Source organism: Vitis riparia, chromosome 14, assembly GCF_004353265.1.
Source record: "Vitis riparia cultivar Riparia Gloire de Montpellier isolate 1030 chromosome 14, EGFV_Vit.rip_1.0, whole genome shotgun sequence".
NCBI classification, from domain to species: Eukaryota; Viridiplantae; Streptophyta; class Magnoliopsida; order Vitales; family Vitaceae; genus Vitis; species Vitis riparia.
The window spans coordinates 14,689,854-14,710,089 of record NC_048444.1 but is presented as its reverse complement, the minus strand read 5'-3'; the positions used below and the strand labels follow the sequence as shown (position 1 = coordinate 14,710,089).

At 35.9% G+C, this 20,236-nt stretch overlaps 1 protein-coding gene across 2 annotated transcripts in view; it reads left to right on the top strand.

Annotated features, from left to right (window-relative positions):
• The window catches only part of LOC117931196 (isoprenylcysteine alpha-carbonyl methylesterase ICME-like), a 51,523-nt gene that overhangs the window by 23,509 nt on the left and 7,778 nt on the right, over positions 1 to 20,236 (top strand). The window contains exons 3-10 of one of the 2 annotated variants that reach the window (XM_034852107.1): positions 1,707 to 1,776; positions 2,096 to 2,176; positions 9,194 to 9,268; positions 9,921 to 10,022; positions 10,102 to 10,242; positions 17,769 to 17,834; positions 17,956 to 18,099; positions 19,947 to 20,037. In XM_034852107.1, the coding sequence (XP_034707998.1) occupies positions 1,707 to 1,776; positions 2,096 to 2,176; positions 9,194 to 9,268; positions 9,921 to 10,022; positions 10,102 to 10,242; positions 17,769 to 17,834; positions 17,956 to 18,099; positions 19,947 to 20,037 (770 nt within the window). The remainder of the gene's footprint in view (positions 1 to 1,706; positions 1,777 to 2,095; positions 2,177 to 9,193; positions 9,269 to 9,920; positions 10,023 to 10,101; positions 10,243 to 17,768; positions 17,835 to 17,955; positions 18,100 to 19,946; positions 20,038 to 20,236) is intronic. The other variant, XM_034852108.1, reaches the window with a different exon arrangement.

Below are 20,236 nucleotides of genomic sequence, written 5' to 3'. Positions count from 1 at the left end.
AAGCAATAATGAGTTTCATGATTATTCCTGCCTTTTTTGTTGAGTGAACATTTGCTATTGTGATTCTTTCTAGGGTCTTTTATTAGTCATTACTTATTTCTGTAAGGCCCATGGTAATTATCTTTCAATAGAATTCATCTTGATGGAAGCAACACTTTCTTGGAGGATTAGTTGGTCCCAGTGGTCAAGTGCAGCAAATCTTCTGATTAATGATTGGTTATAATAATTCCATTAAGGGCTATTTGCTTCTATAATTCAGTATGAATATCATCTTCTTAATTTATTGTTTTCCCAAATTTATTTCTTAATTTTCGGATTTATTGTTGTTTTCTGGATACATTTGAATATTGAAAGTGGAACAGTGAATCACATACAACTCAATCCATCAAGACTTTCTGATAAACAACTACAATTCCCTGCATCTAGGTGTTTTTACCTTTCTGTCAGTAAACACAGAGAGTCACCCTGTAAGCACATTTGTCATGTTTATGGGAAAGGCTATACTGGTTTTAGGTCTTCTATGCCTATGTCTGTATCTTATGGATGATAACAAAATGATAATGAAGCAAATGGTTCCAAATGTTGCCCCTGATTAACCCTATAAAAACAGTGTGTTTTATGGTTGTTTTCTTTATTTATTTTTTTAATTTGAATATTTTGAGTTGATCAACTAGCTTTTTGTTATCTTTGGTTGTATTTATCATATTTAATTTTGTCTTTTGATTGAAAAAGTTCTGCGTATTTTCATATTTGTAATTACAATCTTAAATTAATATGTCGTGGAATATTGACTATTTTCTTTGTTTCTAGCTATGGTACTGAAATGTCTATACAGTATACATCTTTTTCATACATAAATTCCTTTATTTTTTGGTATTTTTATTGCTCATATATTTTAAGATGCAAATATATAATAAAAAAAATTAGAGTGCTTGATGGGGGAAAGTCTTTTAAAGTTTATTCAAGAAAGAAAGGGAAAGGCATAAATAAACTTCAAGTAGGATTAATATTAGTTGGAATCAAATTAGAATTAGTATTACTTGGAATTAAAGTAGGATTAGTATTTGTTGGAGTTAAATTAGGATTAGCTAATCAGGTTATAAGACAATTAGAATTAGTCTCTCTATTTTTATTTATTTATTTTTTATTTCTTTACCATAAACTTTATTTCTTGTTCTTCTCTTTACACCCTAAAAAATAAAAACCCTAGCCCACCTATTTGAGTGTAGGCAACCATCCTAGGTTTGCCCTACATTAGTGCTTATATCTGATTCTGCATGGAGAAAAACCCAGTGCCTTCTGCTTTCTTTTTTGAAGTGTTTATATCCATGATTATTGTCTGGAAGCTACTGGAAATTGCTAGCTTAAGTGAATATCTTCAACAAATTCCAAATCAAAATTATCCTTTTCTTTCTTTCTTGTGCTCCCACTCAACTCATTGATGTTTCTTATATCAAGTTTTGCCATGCCTAAGGCTCCTTCGGTACTACCTTTCATTAGGGTAGGAATTCAATTTTAAAGAACCATGTTTGCTTTTAAATTTTTAGCGCGTAACCAACAAAAGATTTGTGGAGCACGGCCATGTACTGTATTTTAGCATATGTTTGTGCATCATAGTATGTATCAGTTTGAAATCTTTTACGTGCCATACTTGCCTTGCAGGTTTTGTTGACATGCAACCTAACTTGTCTGTTAATCTGATATAGTTGCATATTACTATTTCTTCTCAAGCCAAGTTCGGCGAAGTGTTGTCTATGGTGATCAACCCAGAAATAGGTATATGCAACTTTGAGATTTACGTGATATTCTGTTTCTTTTTTCAAGAGGAGTGCTTTAGAAGCATAATTATTCTACAGAAATCTTTTAGTTTATCAGGTGGCACCTATATATCCTTAACTTCACTAGCAAATTCCCATCATGTTTTCATTCATTTTAAAAGTGCCACCAATAATTTATGAAGTAAAAGAAGAAAAAAAAAATTCTGTAGAAGATAGGAGTAAGATCAGCATTTTCCTTCTCTATTATGCATGAACTTGCTCATGTCATGTGCATTCACAAGGATGTCAAGATTTGCACTGCAATTGTGATTTCACAGGTTGGATCTCTATTTACCAGAAAACAATGATGGACCAAAACCAGTTGTGGCATTTGTAACTGGTGGAGCCTGGATTATTGGGTGAGAAATTAAACTAGCATTTTCTTCATGGTACACTATTTATTATTCGTGTTATTTTGGTACATAGCTACGGACCAGAGAATGCTATGCACCTAGCCACTTCTTTACTTTTTCAAAGTATGATTGCCCTCTCCTGTACCTTGTCAAAGTATCACTCCCTAATTGAGATAAGAGATCCTCAGATACAACTTGATTTCTTCTGTTTATGAAAATATGGTAAGACATGCATTATCATTTAACTAGGAGATAGTTCTTCTATCTTAGTTAAAGTTGTGAGGACATTAGGTGAGGTTAGTGGTTCAAGTGTGTGGCATCTACCCATGGAAGGGACAACCCTAGCTGTGTTATTACTTTAAATGATTGTAAAAATTACATCTTGTAACAGAAAAGGCTATTTAGAATTCAAAAAAAGGCTCAAACGAGATATGTGTACAGCCTAATTGAAACCATCCATGATATGATGGAAGATAAATTGGGAATTAGAATTTAAAAAAAGGCTCAATGAGATATGTGTATGGCCTAATTGAAACTATCCATGTTATGATGGAAGATAAATTGGGAGTAAATTTAGTTATATGAACAATTCTCCCAAGAAAGGTAATAAATTTGACCAAGCTTTGTGTTGTTATTCTTCTTCTTCTTCCTCTTCTTCTGCCTCTTCTTCTTCTTCTTAATTTTTTTGTAATTTCCAAACAGTGGCTCTGATGGGATGAGTCTTCTAAGGTCTACTTAAGAAGAACAAAGAAGAAATCCTAAATTACTTCTTCTCCTTCTTTTTTTAAATTTTAATTTTTTTTTGGTAATTTCCAAACAGTGGTCCTGATGGGATGAGTCTTCTAAGGTCTACTTAAGAAAGGACTACAAACAAAGAAGAAATTCTAAATTACTCCTTCAAAAGTATTTAGATAATTTTACAGATTTTTAGTTTCTTTATAGTCATAATCAATAGTAATTGTTTTATTTGAAATTTATAAGGCTTCTTTGGAAATTTGTTACTTCCATGAGTTGCTTTACTTTTAATCTCTTCAATTTCTAAATTTCTTGTTTGTAAAAGTTTCTATTTTCTAAGAGGTGTTTATTTCTAAAATGTTTCTACTTTTTAAAAAGCTTCTAGTTTCTAAAAGATGCCTTTTTTTTTAAACTTCTATTTTGTAAAATCTTGTTTTATAAATGTTTAATTTTTTTTCCCTAAAACCTTCTATTTTCGAAAAAGTCAATTCTTTTAGAAGTTTCTATTTTTCAAAAACTTCTATTTTCTATTTTCTTTTAACTCCTAGTTTTTTTAAAATTTCTATTTTCTTCGAAGTGGAAGATTTAGTTTTATTACATAATTAGGAGTTCTAACAATTTTCGTGTAGATTAGGTTTCTTTTTGGTTTTGTTTTTTATAGTTTGTTAATTCTTTCGAGTTTTCTAAAGCCTACAAATAAAGCTATTTGATGTAATTAATAGGACGATAAATAGAATGATAATTTGCATACTTTATAATTTTCAGCTGTGAGACTATTGCTTCTCTTCTATGTGAGACTTCTAGAAGCTCTTAGTAGACTCTAAAATTGTCCTTTTGTTTTAATCATCTCTTTCTTTTTTCACTTTTTAGTTTATTTTCTTACTGTCATAACGCAAGCTCCTTCTGCCACTACTTAAATCTTAAAAGAGTTAAACCTTAGCTGCCTTATTTGGTTTGGGCAACTACCATAAGATTGTCCTACATTAACTATGGCATTAAAGCGAAAGTTCATGACTTAAAGGTGCATGCAACTAATGGATGGGAATGCAAGCATGAATTTCAAAAATACTTATGGTAGTGAAGATACTACTTCAAAATGCTCGAACGAAATGTTTACAACACAACAATCCTAACAAGAGACCATAATAAAACTGATATGCTTGACGCAATAGCAAAGTTATTGGTAACGAGTCAACAAAAAGAAACAAGTAAAGATGAGGGTATGAGCTTTCGACATCATTGGTCACCACCTAACAGACCATATGAAGAACGAGGTAAGTTTTTCCCATGCATAATCGAGCACAAGGCACAATCAGAGGCATGAAAGTATGGATGTAGAGAGATTCAAAAACTTCAAGAGAGGTAATGATCTGAAACAGAACATACACCTTGAAGTTACTGAATTTTTTGGAAAATGGAATGAACATTCTTTCTTGATTGGATTATGTCCATCAAAGGTTACTTTGAGTGGCATGGTATGCCTTAAAGTGTGAAGGATCGCTTTGTGAAGGCAAAATTAAAATGAGCAGCAAGCTTATGATGGCAGAAAATTGAGAATAGGTGATTGGTAATGTTGTTGGAAAAAATATCATTTGAAGACTTACAAGTGAAGGGGAAAGTCTGGTTCTAATACCTAAGCCTTAAATTGGGACACTAATTATGATTTAAATTCCTTTTGTGACTTGCTGTAGTTAGTTTATTAGGTTTTTATTTTAGTTAGTGATTGACTTTTTGTCAAGTTTCTATTTGGTTTAGGCTTCTATTGTATTAATAAAGTTTCTATTTGTTTTAGTTTCTGAATAACATTACTTTCCTATATCCTTTCCTATTTTTGGTAAGGAAATATAAGGAATTAAGAAAGTTGTCCTATTAGGGAAGGTTCGTAGGAGTTACATATACCTATGTAGTCTTCAATGTATAAAACGAACAGGAATTTTAATAAAAAGTTTCAGCATCTATTATGCTTCCTTTAAGGGTATGATTGCTTGTAAAACTGTTGGTGCGATTCCTAATGATTTCTTTTCTTCTTTTCCAACCACCATTTTATTCTTTTTACCTTATTTTATAACCCTAGAAAATTGTATAATGCTTGAAATTTTAAGGTCCTATATCAGATTTGGTATCAGAGCCTATTATAAGTATTATGACAACTAAAAGTGGTCAAAGCTTTAGAGGAAGACTAACAAATTGACAACGTGATAATTTCTCTAAATGATTATGGAGAAGGTTGATGCTTTGGAAGCCCAAAAATTCAGGAGTCACAAGCTGTTAAGCTTCATAATATTGAAGATTTTTTTTTTAATTTTTTGTTCAGAAATGAACAATTGTATTAAAATAGAAAAAATTGAGAAGGATGAGAAGTCCTCCCCAAGATGTACAAGCCTGATAAAAAAACTGAGAAAACCTTCACTAAACAAGGAGGGCTATACAAAAAGACAAAAGGCTTATACACATAATGAACCCATATCCTGTAGACCCAACCCTAAGGTGTGCAAATTGACAACCAATTAAGTTGAATTGCACTCAAAGGATAGGGTTTAAAAATGTCTATACAGTAAGCCCAAAAAGAAACATAGAACTGAAGTGAATCCCACATCAACTCTAGCATCCTCCAAGTATCCTTGAAAATCGTAGCATTCCCCTCCCTCCACACAATCCACAACAAAGAGATGCACACTATCCTCTAAAGCGTCCTACCTCTGTTAGAATTCCCAAAACACTTGAAGGAAATCACCATCATATTGCAAATACTGCTTGGTTGAACCCAATCCATCCCCGCCTATGAAAAGATCCTATGCCACAAACCCAAAGTGATTAGATAGTGCAAGAGGAGATGATTAATCGTCTCAATACTTCCCCTGCAGAGGATGCACCAATCGGGGCTAAGGGCTTTGAAAGGCCTCCTCAACTGTAACATGTCATTGGTATTTACCTTCTTATGTGCTACAACCAAACAAAGACCTTGACTTTAGAAGGGACTTTGGACTTCCACAAAAAATTACCCAGGTAGAAAGGAATAGAATCTGAGAAATTGGATAAGGCTGAAAAAATTGTGTTTACTGAGAAAGCTCCTGAAGAGGACATAATCCAAGCTTTCGCATCTGGAATAGAAGGAGATAAATGAACATTGGAAAGTAGAGACAATAGTCTTTCAAGATCCACAATCTCCTCATCAAATAGATTGCGACAAAAGGTGAAATCTCAAGTCAAAGAAGTGTTATTACCTAGGTTTAGTCAACAAGGTTTTCAAACCAGCAACTAGTGACTCTAAGGACAAGGGAGCATGTGTTGGGGAGAATGCGAAGTAAGGGATCAGTTCGAATCTGTCTTCTAAAACTAATCTTAGGACTACACGTCATCTTAAAAGGCCTCAAACTACACTCTTGGATATTGTGAATGATGCTATGGAGTTAGATTGGTAGATGATCAACATGACATGGCTGGTGATATTACAAAAAAAAAAGTTCCAGTTTTATTGCAAAAATTAACCCACAAGCCTTTTTAGAGTAGTTTGCTACCTTAGAGAGGTACTTTGATTGGTTTGACATTTCGGATGAAAGATGGGTTCAATTTGCTATTATGAAACTCTTTGCACGAACTCAAATCTAGTGGACTGGTTTGGAGAACAATTTAGAATTTTGGGACAGCTACCAATTGTTCATTGGCACTAGAAGCATGATTTTAAAGCAAAAATACCTACCATAAGATGACCAAGTGATCTTTATGATCAATTGACCAACCTTAAGCAAGGCGGCATGATGGTGATTGAATATAAGAACAAGTTTGAAGAGCTGAAAATTCGCCTAGGGGAGTTGAAGATCCATGGCAAACTCTTTCGTGATTTAAAACTGGATTAAGGGCTGAAATTTGCCTCCTCTTAAACCTAGGCCTCAGCCTCGAATAAGAGCGCCACCTTTACCTTGTCCTATGGATGCAAGCGTGGAAGTATCCTTCACACCATTTTCAGATGAAAAAGATTGTAGATCAATGCTTTGAATACAAGCTTAAACAATACTAAGAGATGGTAACTTCATGTTAGCAAGTATACTACGTTTAACCTCAGCATATTCAGAATCGAGGCTAGAAAGAAATGTCTACCTGAAACTCTTCCCTTTGGCTTCTTTGAACCTGAATATCAGCAGACAATGATTGATAAACATTCAATTCCTCCCATATCCCTTTGAGGGATGCATAGTGCTCACTCAAAGGTTTCCCATTCTGTTTTGTCCCAAAAATTTCTTCCTACAGGTGATGAATTCTCAAAATATTTTTTTCTTGAGAGGATGCATCTCTAAATGCATCCCATATTTGGTTCACAGTTTCTAAAAACATGAAAATAGTATTAACATAGAGTTCCATACTATTCCACAACCATGTTATTATCATAAAGTCATTTTGTTGCCACTCATCGAAACTTTTAGATTCCTAGGGAGAAGGATTTTCTACGAGATGTTTTAGTTTCTCTTTGCCCCAATATACACCCTCATGACTTTAGCCCATAATAAATAATTAGGTCCCTTTAGCTTTACTGAAGTAATTTAGATACCGACACTATCTCCAAATTTGTGATCACTGCTACCGTACTTGTTAATTACTGAAGGGGCAAAATGGGGACTATTGCACTTAACAAATTGAAACAAAGGGATGTTGGGAAACCTTCATCACTAACCCATATTTGTATCACACAATACAACCAATCACATAGGCACTACTATTGGAGATAACTGTAATGTAGCAACAGGTTTTTTTTTTTTTAGAGGGCTAGGTTTTCGGATCAAGCTTGCTCTGATACCATGTTGACTGAGAGAAAGAAAATACTAAATAGTGTCTTATTCATCAAGAAAAGAGTATAGATCATATACATAGACTTTTACGAAAAAAGAAATTAAAAAAAAAATAAAACAAAAAAACTAGACTACTTCTGACCCAATGACTAATATTCTTTAACATGACATGAGGTGCATTTGTGGGTATTGTAGCTAGATGGGTGGTAACCTAGTTACCTGGATGAGTAAAAGGTTAAATGTAGTAGTGAGGTGTAGTGCTGAAGCAGAATGTAGGGCTATGGTTCATGTGTGAACTAGTATGAATCTAGAATTTTTTACAAGAGCTTAGATTTTCTCTTGAAAAGCCCATGACTGCATTTTTATTACCGGACTGCTATTCACATTGCCAATAACCCCATGTTATATGAAAGGACTAAACAAATAGGTTAAACTACTCCTGACCAAATAACTAGTAACAATTCTTTAACATGACATGAGGTGCGTTTGTGGGTTTTATACCTTTATGGGTGGTAACCTAGTTACTTGGATGAGTGAAAGGTCAAATGTAGTAGTGAGGGGTAGTACTGAAGCAGAATGTAGGGCTATGGTTCATGTGTGAGGAGCTAGTATGAATCTAGAATTTTTTACCAGAGCTTAGATTTTCTCTTGAAAAGCCCATGACTATGCATTATTATAACCAGACTTCTGTTCACATTGCCAAGAAGTCCAAATATGAAAGGACTAAACACCTTAAGGTTGCCCATTATTTTATCAGAGAAGTTGATCATAAAGAAAGTAATAACTCTGCACATCTAAATTGGAGATCAGTTTGAAGATACTTTTACTTGATCTTTTGGAAAGGATCCTTTTTCTATCGTGTTTTCCAAGCTGGGTCTTGAGAATACACACACCCCAACTTGAAGGGGAATGAATAGAATGGTTTAATTTTATTTATTATTTATTATTTATTTATTTTTGCATACTTTGAAAATTTCTGTCATGAGACTCTTTCTCTTCTAGATGAAACTTCTAAAAGGCCTTTGTGAGAATTTAGGTTTTTTTTTTTTTTTTCCTTGCTGCCATAATCTTAACTCTTCATCCTTTTCGTAAGTCCTAAAAGGGTGAAGCAGTAGCCCACCCAATTTGATTGTGGCAACTACCTTCCGGGTTGTCCTACATTAGGCCCCTAATAGAACTAGTGCTTACCTAAAATCAAGGAAGAATATTAAGTTTTTCTCTGCCATAATCAAACATAGAGCTTTGAGACCCAGGTTAGAAAATTATTTTATAGAACTTAAGTGGAGCATCGTCTTTTTTTGGTTAGGGAGTGCTTACTACATGCTGGAAACTGATGATTAATTTGGCATTGCTAGTTTGACAGTTTCATGACCATTTGACTCTCTTTGCTGTGTCCAAATATTTTGGTGTAAGTCACTGTTGTGACCACAATTATCATCTTTCACCATATGAAGCTGGTAATTTGTTTTTGTTTTTAAGTTTCAGCAGTTTGGTCCTGATTTAGGTACAAAGCATGGGGCTCTCTTCTAGGACAGCAGTTAGCAGAAAGAGACATCATGGTGGCATGCATCGACTACCGGTGATGGTTTTTTTTTCTTTTGTCAAGTATTTTTTTTTTTTTTTGATCAGAAACGAATTCTTTTGTCAAGTATTATTGTATCATATTCAACAATCTACATTAACTCAGGTCTACATTGGCCAATGTCCTACAAAAGACTCGATTGTGTAAAGATAACATGATACTTGTAGAACACTGTAGTCAGAATGTGTTGATCGCTAAGAGCATGTGGTTTCTTCCTGGGGGGAATTAAGAATCAAATCAAATGGAAAATTAGATGAAAGGCATGAGATGCCTTGTTTGAAAATTTATTTTTCATGTTTAATCAATACTTTCATCTTGAAATCTTGAACTTAATTAAATATCTGTTCATTAATGCCCAAAACAATTACTCTTTTCTAGATTGTTGGTGATAAGTTTTTGCTTATTCATAAAATGATCACTCAGTTAAACTAATGCATGTTCAAAATTGGCGTTGAAAATAATTAAAGATGACTTATTGTATTCTATTTCCAGGGGAGATTTTTCTTCAACTATTCATTCCCTTTAATGTTATCAGCACTATCTCTTAACTAAATAATGATTTATGCATTTGTTGCACTTGCATTACATGCATAAATCCTGTCTTGAGTCTACTCATCCAGATCATCTTACAGTGGAAATTTGTATGCAGAAATTTTCCTCAGGGGACCATCGGCGATATGGTAAAGGATGTTTCTCAGGGGATCTCATTTGTGTGCAACAATATTGCTGAATATGGAGGCGACCCCAACAGGTAGTGCTCTCATTTATCGTTTATTACATGATGTTTCATCTTCTAACTATGCAATTGATCTTTATATTTATGTGCATAGGATTTATCTAATGGGGCAATCAGCTGGTGCACATATTTCTGCTTGTGCTCTCCTAAATCAGGCAATCAAGGAGTCCAGGGAAGGAGATATCATGTCTTGGAGTGTTTCTCAGATAAAAGCTTATTTTGGTTTATCTGGAGGGTAAATATTTATTCACTATGTCGTTATAAATTTTTGGAAATCCTCTTCATGAAGCCTTTATGTTTTAAAAAACTTCAGGACCTAGGCTTCATTTTTAAATTGTCCACCATTTTTCAGTAGAATTCTGATGGAGAGAAGACCATCGTTGTGGTTTATTTATTTGCTTAATATCTCATGTATTAGTTCATTGCACAGTCCTGCAGGGAGCCACATAAAACTCCTTGTGCAATCTTTTTGTTGGTTGGATCCCAGGGCACCTTCTCTGAGTCCCACAGTGTTCATGATAACATTCCTTTTCCAGGCATCTATTCAGGTTTTATTGATATTAACCTACAAAGTAGCAGGGGAAGTGGATTTAACCTTGGCAGTATTATCCTTGTATTAAAGTTTACACACCAATAGACACCAATAGACACCAATTAACAGAAATTTCATCCATTTTGGAAAATGAGGACGCAGAGGTTCTTTGTGGAAAGGAAGACTTTCCTGGTCAGGTTTGAAGGTGAGGGTGGTACTTGGTGTTCGCTTTCAAAGCATAGTAAAGGCTCTGTTTTCTCTTTAGGCTTTGAGAAGGAAGAGGTTGGCTGGCTGATTGAACTTTTGGCCAAGGCTGTTGAGTTGAAGAGTTACATGGGTTTCAACAGAAAATATAGAGGAAAGGCCAGAGTCCACTTAATGGAGGTATGCTTCAAAAACTATGGTAGGTTTATCAGGCTTTGAGAGTTTGCCTCCAAAAGAAAGTCAACTCTTCTGGTAATCCCTGAGGGCGAGCAAGGCAAGGGTTGGGAACAACTAAAAAATGCTTTGTCTTCAATGTTGGTGGTCCCCTCCTCGAATATAGCTGAAAAGAAAAGATAGTGCAGGGATGAAAGTATAAAATACAAAAATGTGGGTCCTTTGTATCGGTCCTTTGTGAGTGTAGTCAAAGAGGAAGGACCAAAGAGAGGAGGTCTTGCTCCAAGATGGGCGAGAGTTGTGGTTTGTGAGTGTCCCGCATCTTTTGTTGATTGGGCTGAGGTTGGTTGTGCTTGGGCAAGATTCTTAGGGCAGAAAAGCGTGGTGACTGTCATCCCTTTTTTTGCAGGAAAAGGTTTATTTTTTGTAGAAACAGTTGAGGAAGCCTCCTTTCTTCAAGAGTTAAGGTTTTTCAAGGTTAAGGGAGGGTACACAGTCCAATTGAGAAGATGGTCTCCTAGGGAAAACACAAAAGTTTTAGGGAGGTTCAAAGAAGGATGGATTGAATTGCGGGGTTTGCCCTTCCATTTATGGTCTGAGGAACATCTGAAGAAAATTGTGGAGTAGTGAGGGATGGTGGTAGAGATCAATTGGCGAATTGCGAAATTGTTTGATCTTTCTAAGGCAAGGGTGAAAATATCTATGAAGGAATGTATAGTTCTTCCTGCTTTGATTGAAGTGAAAGATGGTGAATGGGTTTTTATAATCTTAGTTGTAGTGGTTGGAGTTGAAGACGAAAGGTTGGTTAGAGGAATGGCTGAGTCGACTCGGGGGAGGTTTGAGTCTCACTCATGGACAGGTGGCAGAAGGATGGTTGAGAAGTATAATCCAATGGCTAAGGGTTGGTCTTTTAACGGGGATTTTGGCAGATTTCAAGGTAGAGTAGAAAGTCAAAAGGGTGAGGTTGCTTTTGAGGGGACGCGTGGCAAGAGGAGTGCGTTTGTGGGAAACAACTGTATCCAACCCTCCTCTCTCTTTAATTTGAATTCAACTAAAGAGGGTAATGGGTCCTTTAGGCCAAGGACGTTTGGTGAAGATTGGGCCGGAAGGGTTAAGGCCCATTCAAGCTTCAAGCACTGGTACCGGGCTTCAAATATTGTGCAGAAGGGAAGGGCTCATTTTTCTCAAGAACCTCGACCCTTAGTGGAAGCAAAAGTGGGCCAGGAGAGGGGAAATAAATTAAAAGAAAGCCCATTGACGATTTTGGGCCAAGAAATGGGTGGAGTTTAGCCTAAAGTTGGGAAGGGTTCTTTACGTAGAGAAGACTCCTCTCTGCCTGTTTCAATTGCAAAGGGGACGATAGTCTCAAAGGCCTCTTCTTCTTAGCTAGGGGTTTCTGTGCCAAAAATTGGTTCAAAGAAGCTATGGAAAAGTCTTAGTCCTCCAATTTCTGATTTCCGATAAGGGCCTCGAAGACATAGCGGGCCTTTCTTGCAGGAAGCCCTAACTTCAGCACAAGATGTTCTATCATGGGACGTTGCGTTTGGAGTGGGAGCACAGAAGGCGTGAAGATTCAGCTTGAGTCCTCTCATTTCTAGTTGTCGATTAGGGCTTTGAAGAAGAAGTTCTAGGGAAGGGGCTTCATCGTCGGGTGGTGATGCGAGAAATAGTGAATGCCATGTTCAATAAAGGTCTTCACTTAAGGCAACTATTCAATTAGAGGGGAAGGCAAAATTTTGCTGATTTTCTAACATTGCAGACAAATGAGACGTAGAGGGATTTGGGGGTTTTGGTCATTGTGGTTCTTCAATCTCGGTTGTTCCTTCTAGTCTAGTAACCAGAGAAAAAAGGCAATCCTCAGTGGGGACCTGTGGTTTGTTGGTAGTGGAAAACAAAGAGATATCTTCATCTCCCTTATCTTAGTCATGAATTTCAGCTCTTCCCCCATCGTCTTGGCACACCCACCTTTGTTTTCTTATGATCCCACTCTTCCCAATTCACTAACGGAATTGTGAGTAGTACCTGAAGTGAATTAAAAAAAAAAAAAAAAAAATGACGATGGCGTATATGTGAATATTCTATTGGCAATCCTAACCTAGAGGTTGTGGGGTCCCAGTTAGCTTGTTTGAACCAAGTGTCTGAGGGTATTAACTCCCTTAAAACCTTGCCCAGCATGCCTAGCTAGGCCCATAACCTTTTTTTAGAATGCTCGGTTGAAGTTGAGTTTTCCTCTTTAGGTGAGTTTCAAATAAAGGGTCTTTCTCCCAGCAAAATGGTTAAGAGTTCATGTGATCTTAAGTTCTATGGACATTAAAGTGTATTCTAGGCGGAAGAACAAACCATCCTTAGGTATTTGAGATCTATAGGAATTGGTTTAGAGGATTAAGGATAGAGTGGTTTTTGTCATGAAGATCATAAGCTGGAATATACGGGGATTGGGTTCTTGGAAAAATCGAAGGGTGGTTAAAGATTTTTTGCGACATGAGAACCCAGATGTTGTAATGTTTCAGGAAACAAAAAGGGAGTTGTGTGATAGGAGGTTTGTTGGTAGTGTTTGGACGGTTAGGAATAAGGATTGGGCTTCTCTTTCGGCTTGTGGGGCTTCGGGAGGGGTGTTGATTATTAGGGACTCAAAGAAACTAAGCAGTGAGGTGGTAACAAGTTCCTTTTCTGTCTCAGTCAAGTTTTTGTTGGATGGATTTGAATCCCTTTGGCTGTCCTTAGTTCATGTTCCAAACAATTCCTTACTTAGGAAGGATTTTTGGGTGGAACTCTTAGACCTTTTTGGCTTATTGTTTCCTTTCTAGTGTGTGGGCAGTGACTTTAATGTCACAAGGAGAATTTCAGAAAAGTTGGGAGGTTCTAGTTTAACTCCTAATATGAGGGGCTTTGATGGATTTATAAGAGAGAGTTAATTGACCCTTGTTTACGGAATGCCTCTTTCACTTGGTCAAACATGCAAGAATCCCCAGTGTGTAAGAGATTGAACAAGTTTCTATACTCAAATGAGTGGGAGCAAATTTTTCCTCAAAAGCCTTCAAAAAGTTCTTCCTAGATAGACCTCGAATCATTGACTGATTGTTCTAGACATCAATCCATTTAAGTGGGGACCAACTCCTTTTAGGTTTGAGAACATGTGGTTGTGACATCCAAATTTCAAAGATTGCTTTAGAAGTTGGTGGAGAGGTTTTCAGGGTAATGGATGGGAAGGTCACAAGTTTATGAGGAAGTTACAATTTGTTAAGTCCAAATTGAAATAGTGGAACAAGGAATCATTTGGAGAGTTAAAAGGAAAGGAAAAAAAACAACCTTAATGATATTGTTAACATTGATGTTGAGCAAGAAGGGAATCTTTCTCCTGAACTTACAACACAAAGAGCTTTGACAAAAAAGGAGTTAGGAATTATTGTTGAGGGAAGAGGTACATTGGAGACAAAAAGTTAGGGTGAAATGGGTAAGAGAAGGGGATTGCAATTCAAAGTTTTTTCACAAGGTGGTTAATGGCAGACGAAATAGAAAATTCATCAAGATCTTGGAGGACGACAAAGGTTTAGTGTTGGATAATATTGATAGTATCTCAGAGGAGATCTTACATTTTTTTGAAAAGCTCTACTCGAGCCCCCTTAGAGCGTCTTGGAGAGTAAAAGGTTTAGATTGGTCCCCCATCTCAGCAGAGAATGATTCTAGGTTAGACTCCCTCTTTACTGAAGAAGAGATTTGTAAAGCCATCTTTCAATTAGATAGGGATAAGGCGCCGGGGCTTGATGTTTTTACCATTGCATTGTTTCAAGATTGTTGGGATGTGATCAAGGAGGACTTAGTGAGGGTGTTCACAGAGTTTCACAGGAGTGGGATAATTAATCAAAGTACTAATGCCACCTTCATATCTCTAGTGCCCAAAAAAAAGTCGGACAAATTTTTTTTCAGACTTTAGGCCTATTAGTTTGATCACATGTCTCTACAAGATAATAGCCAAAGGCCTATTAGGGAGATTAAGAGGTATGCTACATGAAACTATCCATTCTACTCAAGGCGCTTTTGTTAAGGGGAGACAAATCTTAGATGCAGTTTTGATAGCCAATGAGATAGTGGATGAGAAAAGACGCTTAAGGGAGGAAGGAGTAGTCTTTCAAATTGATTTTGAAAAGGCATATGATCATGTGGATTGTGATTTTTTGGACCATGTATAGGAGAGGAAGGGGTTTAGTCTTATTAGATGGAGGACCTGGATGAGAGGTTGTTTGTCCTCGGTTTCTTTCGCAATCCTAGTAATTGGAAATGCCAAAGGGTGGGTCAAGGCAACTAGAGGATTAAGACAAGGTGATCTTCTATCCCCTTTTCTTTTTACTATTGTAGCTAATGCGTTGAGTAGGATGATGTGAGAGTTGGGGAGAGGAGTTTGTTGGAGGGCTTCAGTGTAGGTAGGAATAGAACAAGGGTGTCCTATTTGCAATTTTGAAATGACACCATCTTCTTTTCTAGGGCCAATGTGGAAGAACTACAAATTGTTAAGGTTATTTTGTTAGTGTTTAGGCAAATTTCTAGACTCGAGATAAATCTTGACGAGAGTACCTTTTCTGGAATCAACCTGGATCAGGATCATCTCACTAGGTTGGCTTTGACGCTTGATTGCAAGGCTTTTGATTGGCTAATACCTTATTTGGGTCTTCCCCTAGGACAGAACCCGAAGGCTTGTGGCTTCTGGGATGCAGTGATTGAGAGAATCTCACGGAGATTAGATGGGTGGAAAAAGACTTATTTATCCTTAGGAAGAAGGATAACTCTTATCCACTCATGTCTGTCCCGCATTCCTAACTACTTTCTATCCTTGTTTAAGATTCCCACTACAGTGGCTGGAAAAATTGAGAGATTGCAAAGGGATTTCCTTTGGTCAAGGGCTAGGGAGTGTAAGAGAGATCATTTTATTAGTTCAGATTTAGTGTGTCAACCGAAGGCAAAAGGGGGATTGAGGTTTGGGAAGATTTCCCTAAGGAATTACACTCTTTTAAGGAAATGGCTATGGAGGTTTCCTAAGGAGAGTTTTGCTTTGTGGCACCATGTCATTCTAAGCATATATGGGACATATTAATGGATGAGATGCCAACACTATAGTTAGGTGGTCACATTGTTGCCTTTGGAAGGCTATTGCACGGGTTTTTCAGGATTTTACCAGGTACACTCAGTTTGTGGTAGGAGATGGGGAGAGAATCCATTTTTGGGAAGACTTGTGGTGGGGGGACCAACCTTTGGGATCCTAATTTCCAAGACTATTTAGAATAGTCACAGTTAAAAAATCTTTCCATCTCTTCAATTCTTGGGGTTGCTCATCCCTTTTCTTGGAACTTTAATTTTTGTCACAACCTCTTTGATTTTGAGGTAGAAGAATTAGAAAGACTCATGTCTTCTATTGCCTATTTGCACTTAACCCCATCAGTTTTAGATGTGAGATCTTGGTCTTTATCTTCTTCAAGGTTATTTACAGTCAAGTCTTTCTTTCTAACATTGTCTCATCTTGTTGATTCATCTCTAGCTTTCCCTACTAATTTTGTTTGGAAATCTCAAGTCCCTTTTAAGATTAGGTCCTTTGTTTGGTTAGTGGCATACAAGAAGGTAAATACTAATGATTTGCTACAGTTGAGAAGACCCTACAAAGCTCTCAGTCTTAACATTTGTAAGTTGTGTATGAAGCATGGAGAATTAATAGATCATCTTTTCTTACATTGTCCTTTAACGATGGGGTTGTGGCACAGATTATTTTGAATAGCTAAGATGGATTGGGTCCCCCGAGGAGCATTTTTGACATGATGACCATCAATTATAAGGGTTTTGGAAAATCCAAGAGAGGCCTAGTATTGTGGCAAATTGTATGCATTGCTTTGATTTGGGTTGTGTGGCGGGAAAGAAATGCTAGGATATTTGAGGATAAGGTAAGGAATTTAAAGGTTCTATGGGATGCCATTCATTTGCTTGCTTCTTTTTGGGCTTCTTGCACCATGTTTTTTAAGGGCATTCCCCTTAATGTGGTTCAACTAGATTGGTCAGTGGTGTGTAGCTCCAAGGGTGTGGACTAGTAAGGAGAGTTAGCTTTGTGTAATTACCAAATAGCTATTTTCTTTTGGTATTCATTTTGTTTAGTTCTCTTTTGTGGGAGGATTCCTCATCCTTCTTTTGTACTTCTTAAATCTTTTTTCAATTTAATTCATTGTTGTTTCCTATAAAAAAAATAGACACCAATTGGTGGTGTCTTTACCAAATTGCGGTTTCCAATGGTTAATACCTTGTGTACTCTGCTAAACCTGAAACTGTTCCCAATGACTCATTTTGGTGAGGAGGAAACTTTCAACTGTAATTGGATTTAGAAGTCATACAGTTCTATTTGAAATTTTGTGGTGTGTCAGTTCTTTTGCATTTGCAAATGTTTATGGCTTGTATTTGGTTCAACTGAAGGACTTATACCATTGATTGTCTCAAGGGCTTGGTAACTGAATTTGGGGATTATGTCATTTTGATTTTATCTTACCTTTTGCCTTCATGCACAGGTTTGGGCCTCTTTTATGCAACCATATCTTGGCAGATGATGCTCTGAAATTGTCATGCTTGTTGAACATTAATTTTCAACAAAGATATTGTTTTTAGTTTTTCAGATATGCACCATGAGTTTCTAAAACACTCCTACTATGCATGAGAACACAGTCTACAATGTGCTAAACATTTTCTTTACAGCAATATATATTATATATCATTAGTCCACCTGATAAAAAAATATATATATCATCAGTCCACTACTATTATATATCTACTAATTGATAGCTCTGTATTTGAGAAATTTCTACTTCAACCTCTGTGAACAGGTACAATTTATTCAACTTAGTCGATCACTTCCATAGTCGAGGCCTGTATCGCTCCACCTTCTTAAGGTACTCCAGAATGATATATCACTAGTCACCAATCACACCACTAATGTCAATTTAGTTATTTTTATTTGTCTGTGATGATTTGTTTCTTGATGGAACTGATATTCTTACATGTTTATTACAGCATTATGGAGGGGGAACAATCTTTGCCACAATTTTCTCCTGAAATTATGATAAAAGACCCAACCGTTAGAAGTGCTGTCTCTCTCCTCCCACGGATTATCCTTTTCCATGGAACAATGGATAATTCTATACCATCAGATTCCAGGTTTGTTCTCCTCTGAAATGAATGCTCTTCAGCTATACATATAATTTCAAGTGCTTCCCTAAAATGAACCTTAATTTTCTGTTTCTAGTCTATGGCTCTGCCAAACAATGCTCTAATTAATTATCTCTAATTTCAAATTTGAGAAGAATGCACATTCTTATAGATAGTGCTCTTCATATGTCCTGGTTCAGGGATAATAAAGAAAATGGTATACTGAGTGTACAAAGGAATCTTGAGTCAATCAGGGCCAGTTTTGATGTTGATATCTAACACACGAGTTACTTTTATTGTGGGAAATGCTTTTACTTGATTTTATTTATATATTTTGATTTTTGACTTTTCTTGTGGTCCTTAAATGTTTTTAATTTGCATGTTTGAGATGTGGCTGGATGAGTATCCTAGGAGGATCCTGAGCAGATGATGTATATACGCTTTTGTTGGTGTTGAGAACTGAAGAGGTACCTTCAGTGTTGTTAAACATGTGGTGTAGATATCTACACCCTTTTTTCATGGGCATGTATTAGAGTGTCCACTAGGTGGTTGCCTTTGACTATTCTAGTCCTTACATGACATTTTTGGCTAAGTACTTCTCTGAGCTAGTAAGATTAAACTTGAAATGGGTCAAAATCTCACAATTTAGAATTGAATTTTAAAATAAGTGCTATGAAAAATTTATAGAATGACTGGTCAAATTACTTACAATACTTTGGAAATCAGAAATTAATTTGTCCCAATCAAGGAACATTTGTGTCAAGATTAGGTAGAAGTCCTAAAAATTTATTTTTTTGATCAGAAACAAAGAGAAATATATTAATAGAAGGAAAGATACAGGAGAAAGAAAAGAAAAAAGAAACAAAAGAAACCACTAGAAGGATGAGAGGTCCTTCCTACACAAGAAGTCCCAAAAATTTAGCACCCATGCTTACAATATATAATGTGCTCAAGGAGTATTACTAATGCAATGGATACTCAAACATGAATTTTAGTAGGCTTGTAGCTTGTCTGCTGTAAGCCTATAACTAAGCACATCAGAGATGTATGTGTGCTCTAGTCAAGCTTATCTAAGTAAATGATCAAATCAAAGGGCTTTTTAAAAATGTGAATGAAGTTTATCTAAGTAAACAAACAAATCATTCAAAATAGGATGGTTCACTAACTTCGTATCATGTCGACTTCTATGATGATGGCTGGGTGTTCGATGCTCTATAAACTGTCTAAATGAACGATATAACTGTAAAACTTTACTAAGCTCATTAAATTTCTGATCAGACTCACATGATGTAATTCATGAAATAAAATAATACAAATATAAAATAATTTTTAATTTTATGTGTCTTACCGTATATCGGTTAAGCATAAAGTAATCTTATCAATCAAATTTTTGAAGTTTTTGAGCCCAGCACTTTGTCAATGTGTTGCAACCATACCAACATGTTACAGGCATTTTGAGATAATTCTGGAACCATCTTTAAGAGCATAAGTTTTTGTTATTGTCGGAATTGAAAAGCTTTGATTGTTCAGATGGTATGCATTGTCCTAGTTGAATTTCTAGGTATCTTTCATCCAGATAAATTCCATAGCAGGCCTTGCTGATTTTTTTTTAGTCTGGTATATTATACACATGTGCATCTTCCCTGATGTCAGTATATATATACTTCATAATAGCTTTTTATTTTTATATTGTAACTCAAATTCTCTCCTTGGTTATTCAAACCTTAAGTGGAGATAGATATGTTATAGTGCTGCAGTGGACTATTCCTGGTTTTGTCCCATTTTATGATTTCTTTTTTCTTTTTTCTCATGGCCTATATAGTGAATTCTTGAATCTAAACTTCTGTTTCTTGCAGTAAAGCTTTTGCAGATGCGCTTGAAGGCGTAGGTGCTGAAGCTGAACTTATTTTATATGAAGGAAAAACTCATACAGATTTATTTCTTCAAGTAAGAGATGATTGTTTATATTCTTTCCTTTTTCTGTTGTTGTTCAAAAAGTTTAAAAAAGAAAAAAAGAAAAAGAAAAAAGAAGTAATTTACCTGGAAAAACTCATACAGATTTATTTCTTCAAGTAAGAGATGATTGGTTATATTCTTTCCTTTTTCTGTTGTTGTTCAAAAAGTTTAAAAAGGAAAAAAAGAAAAA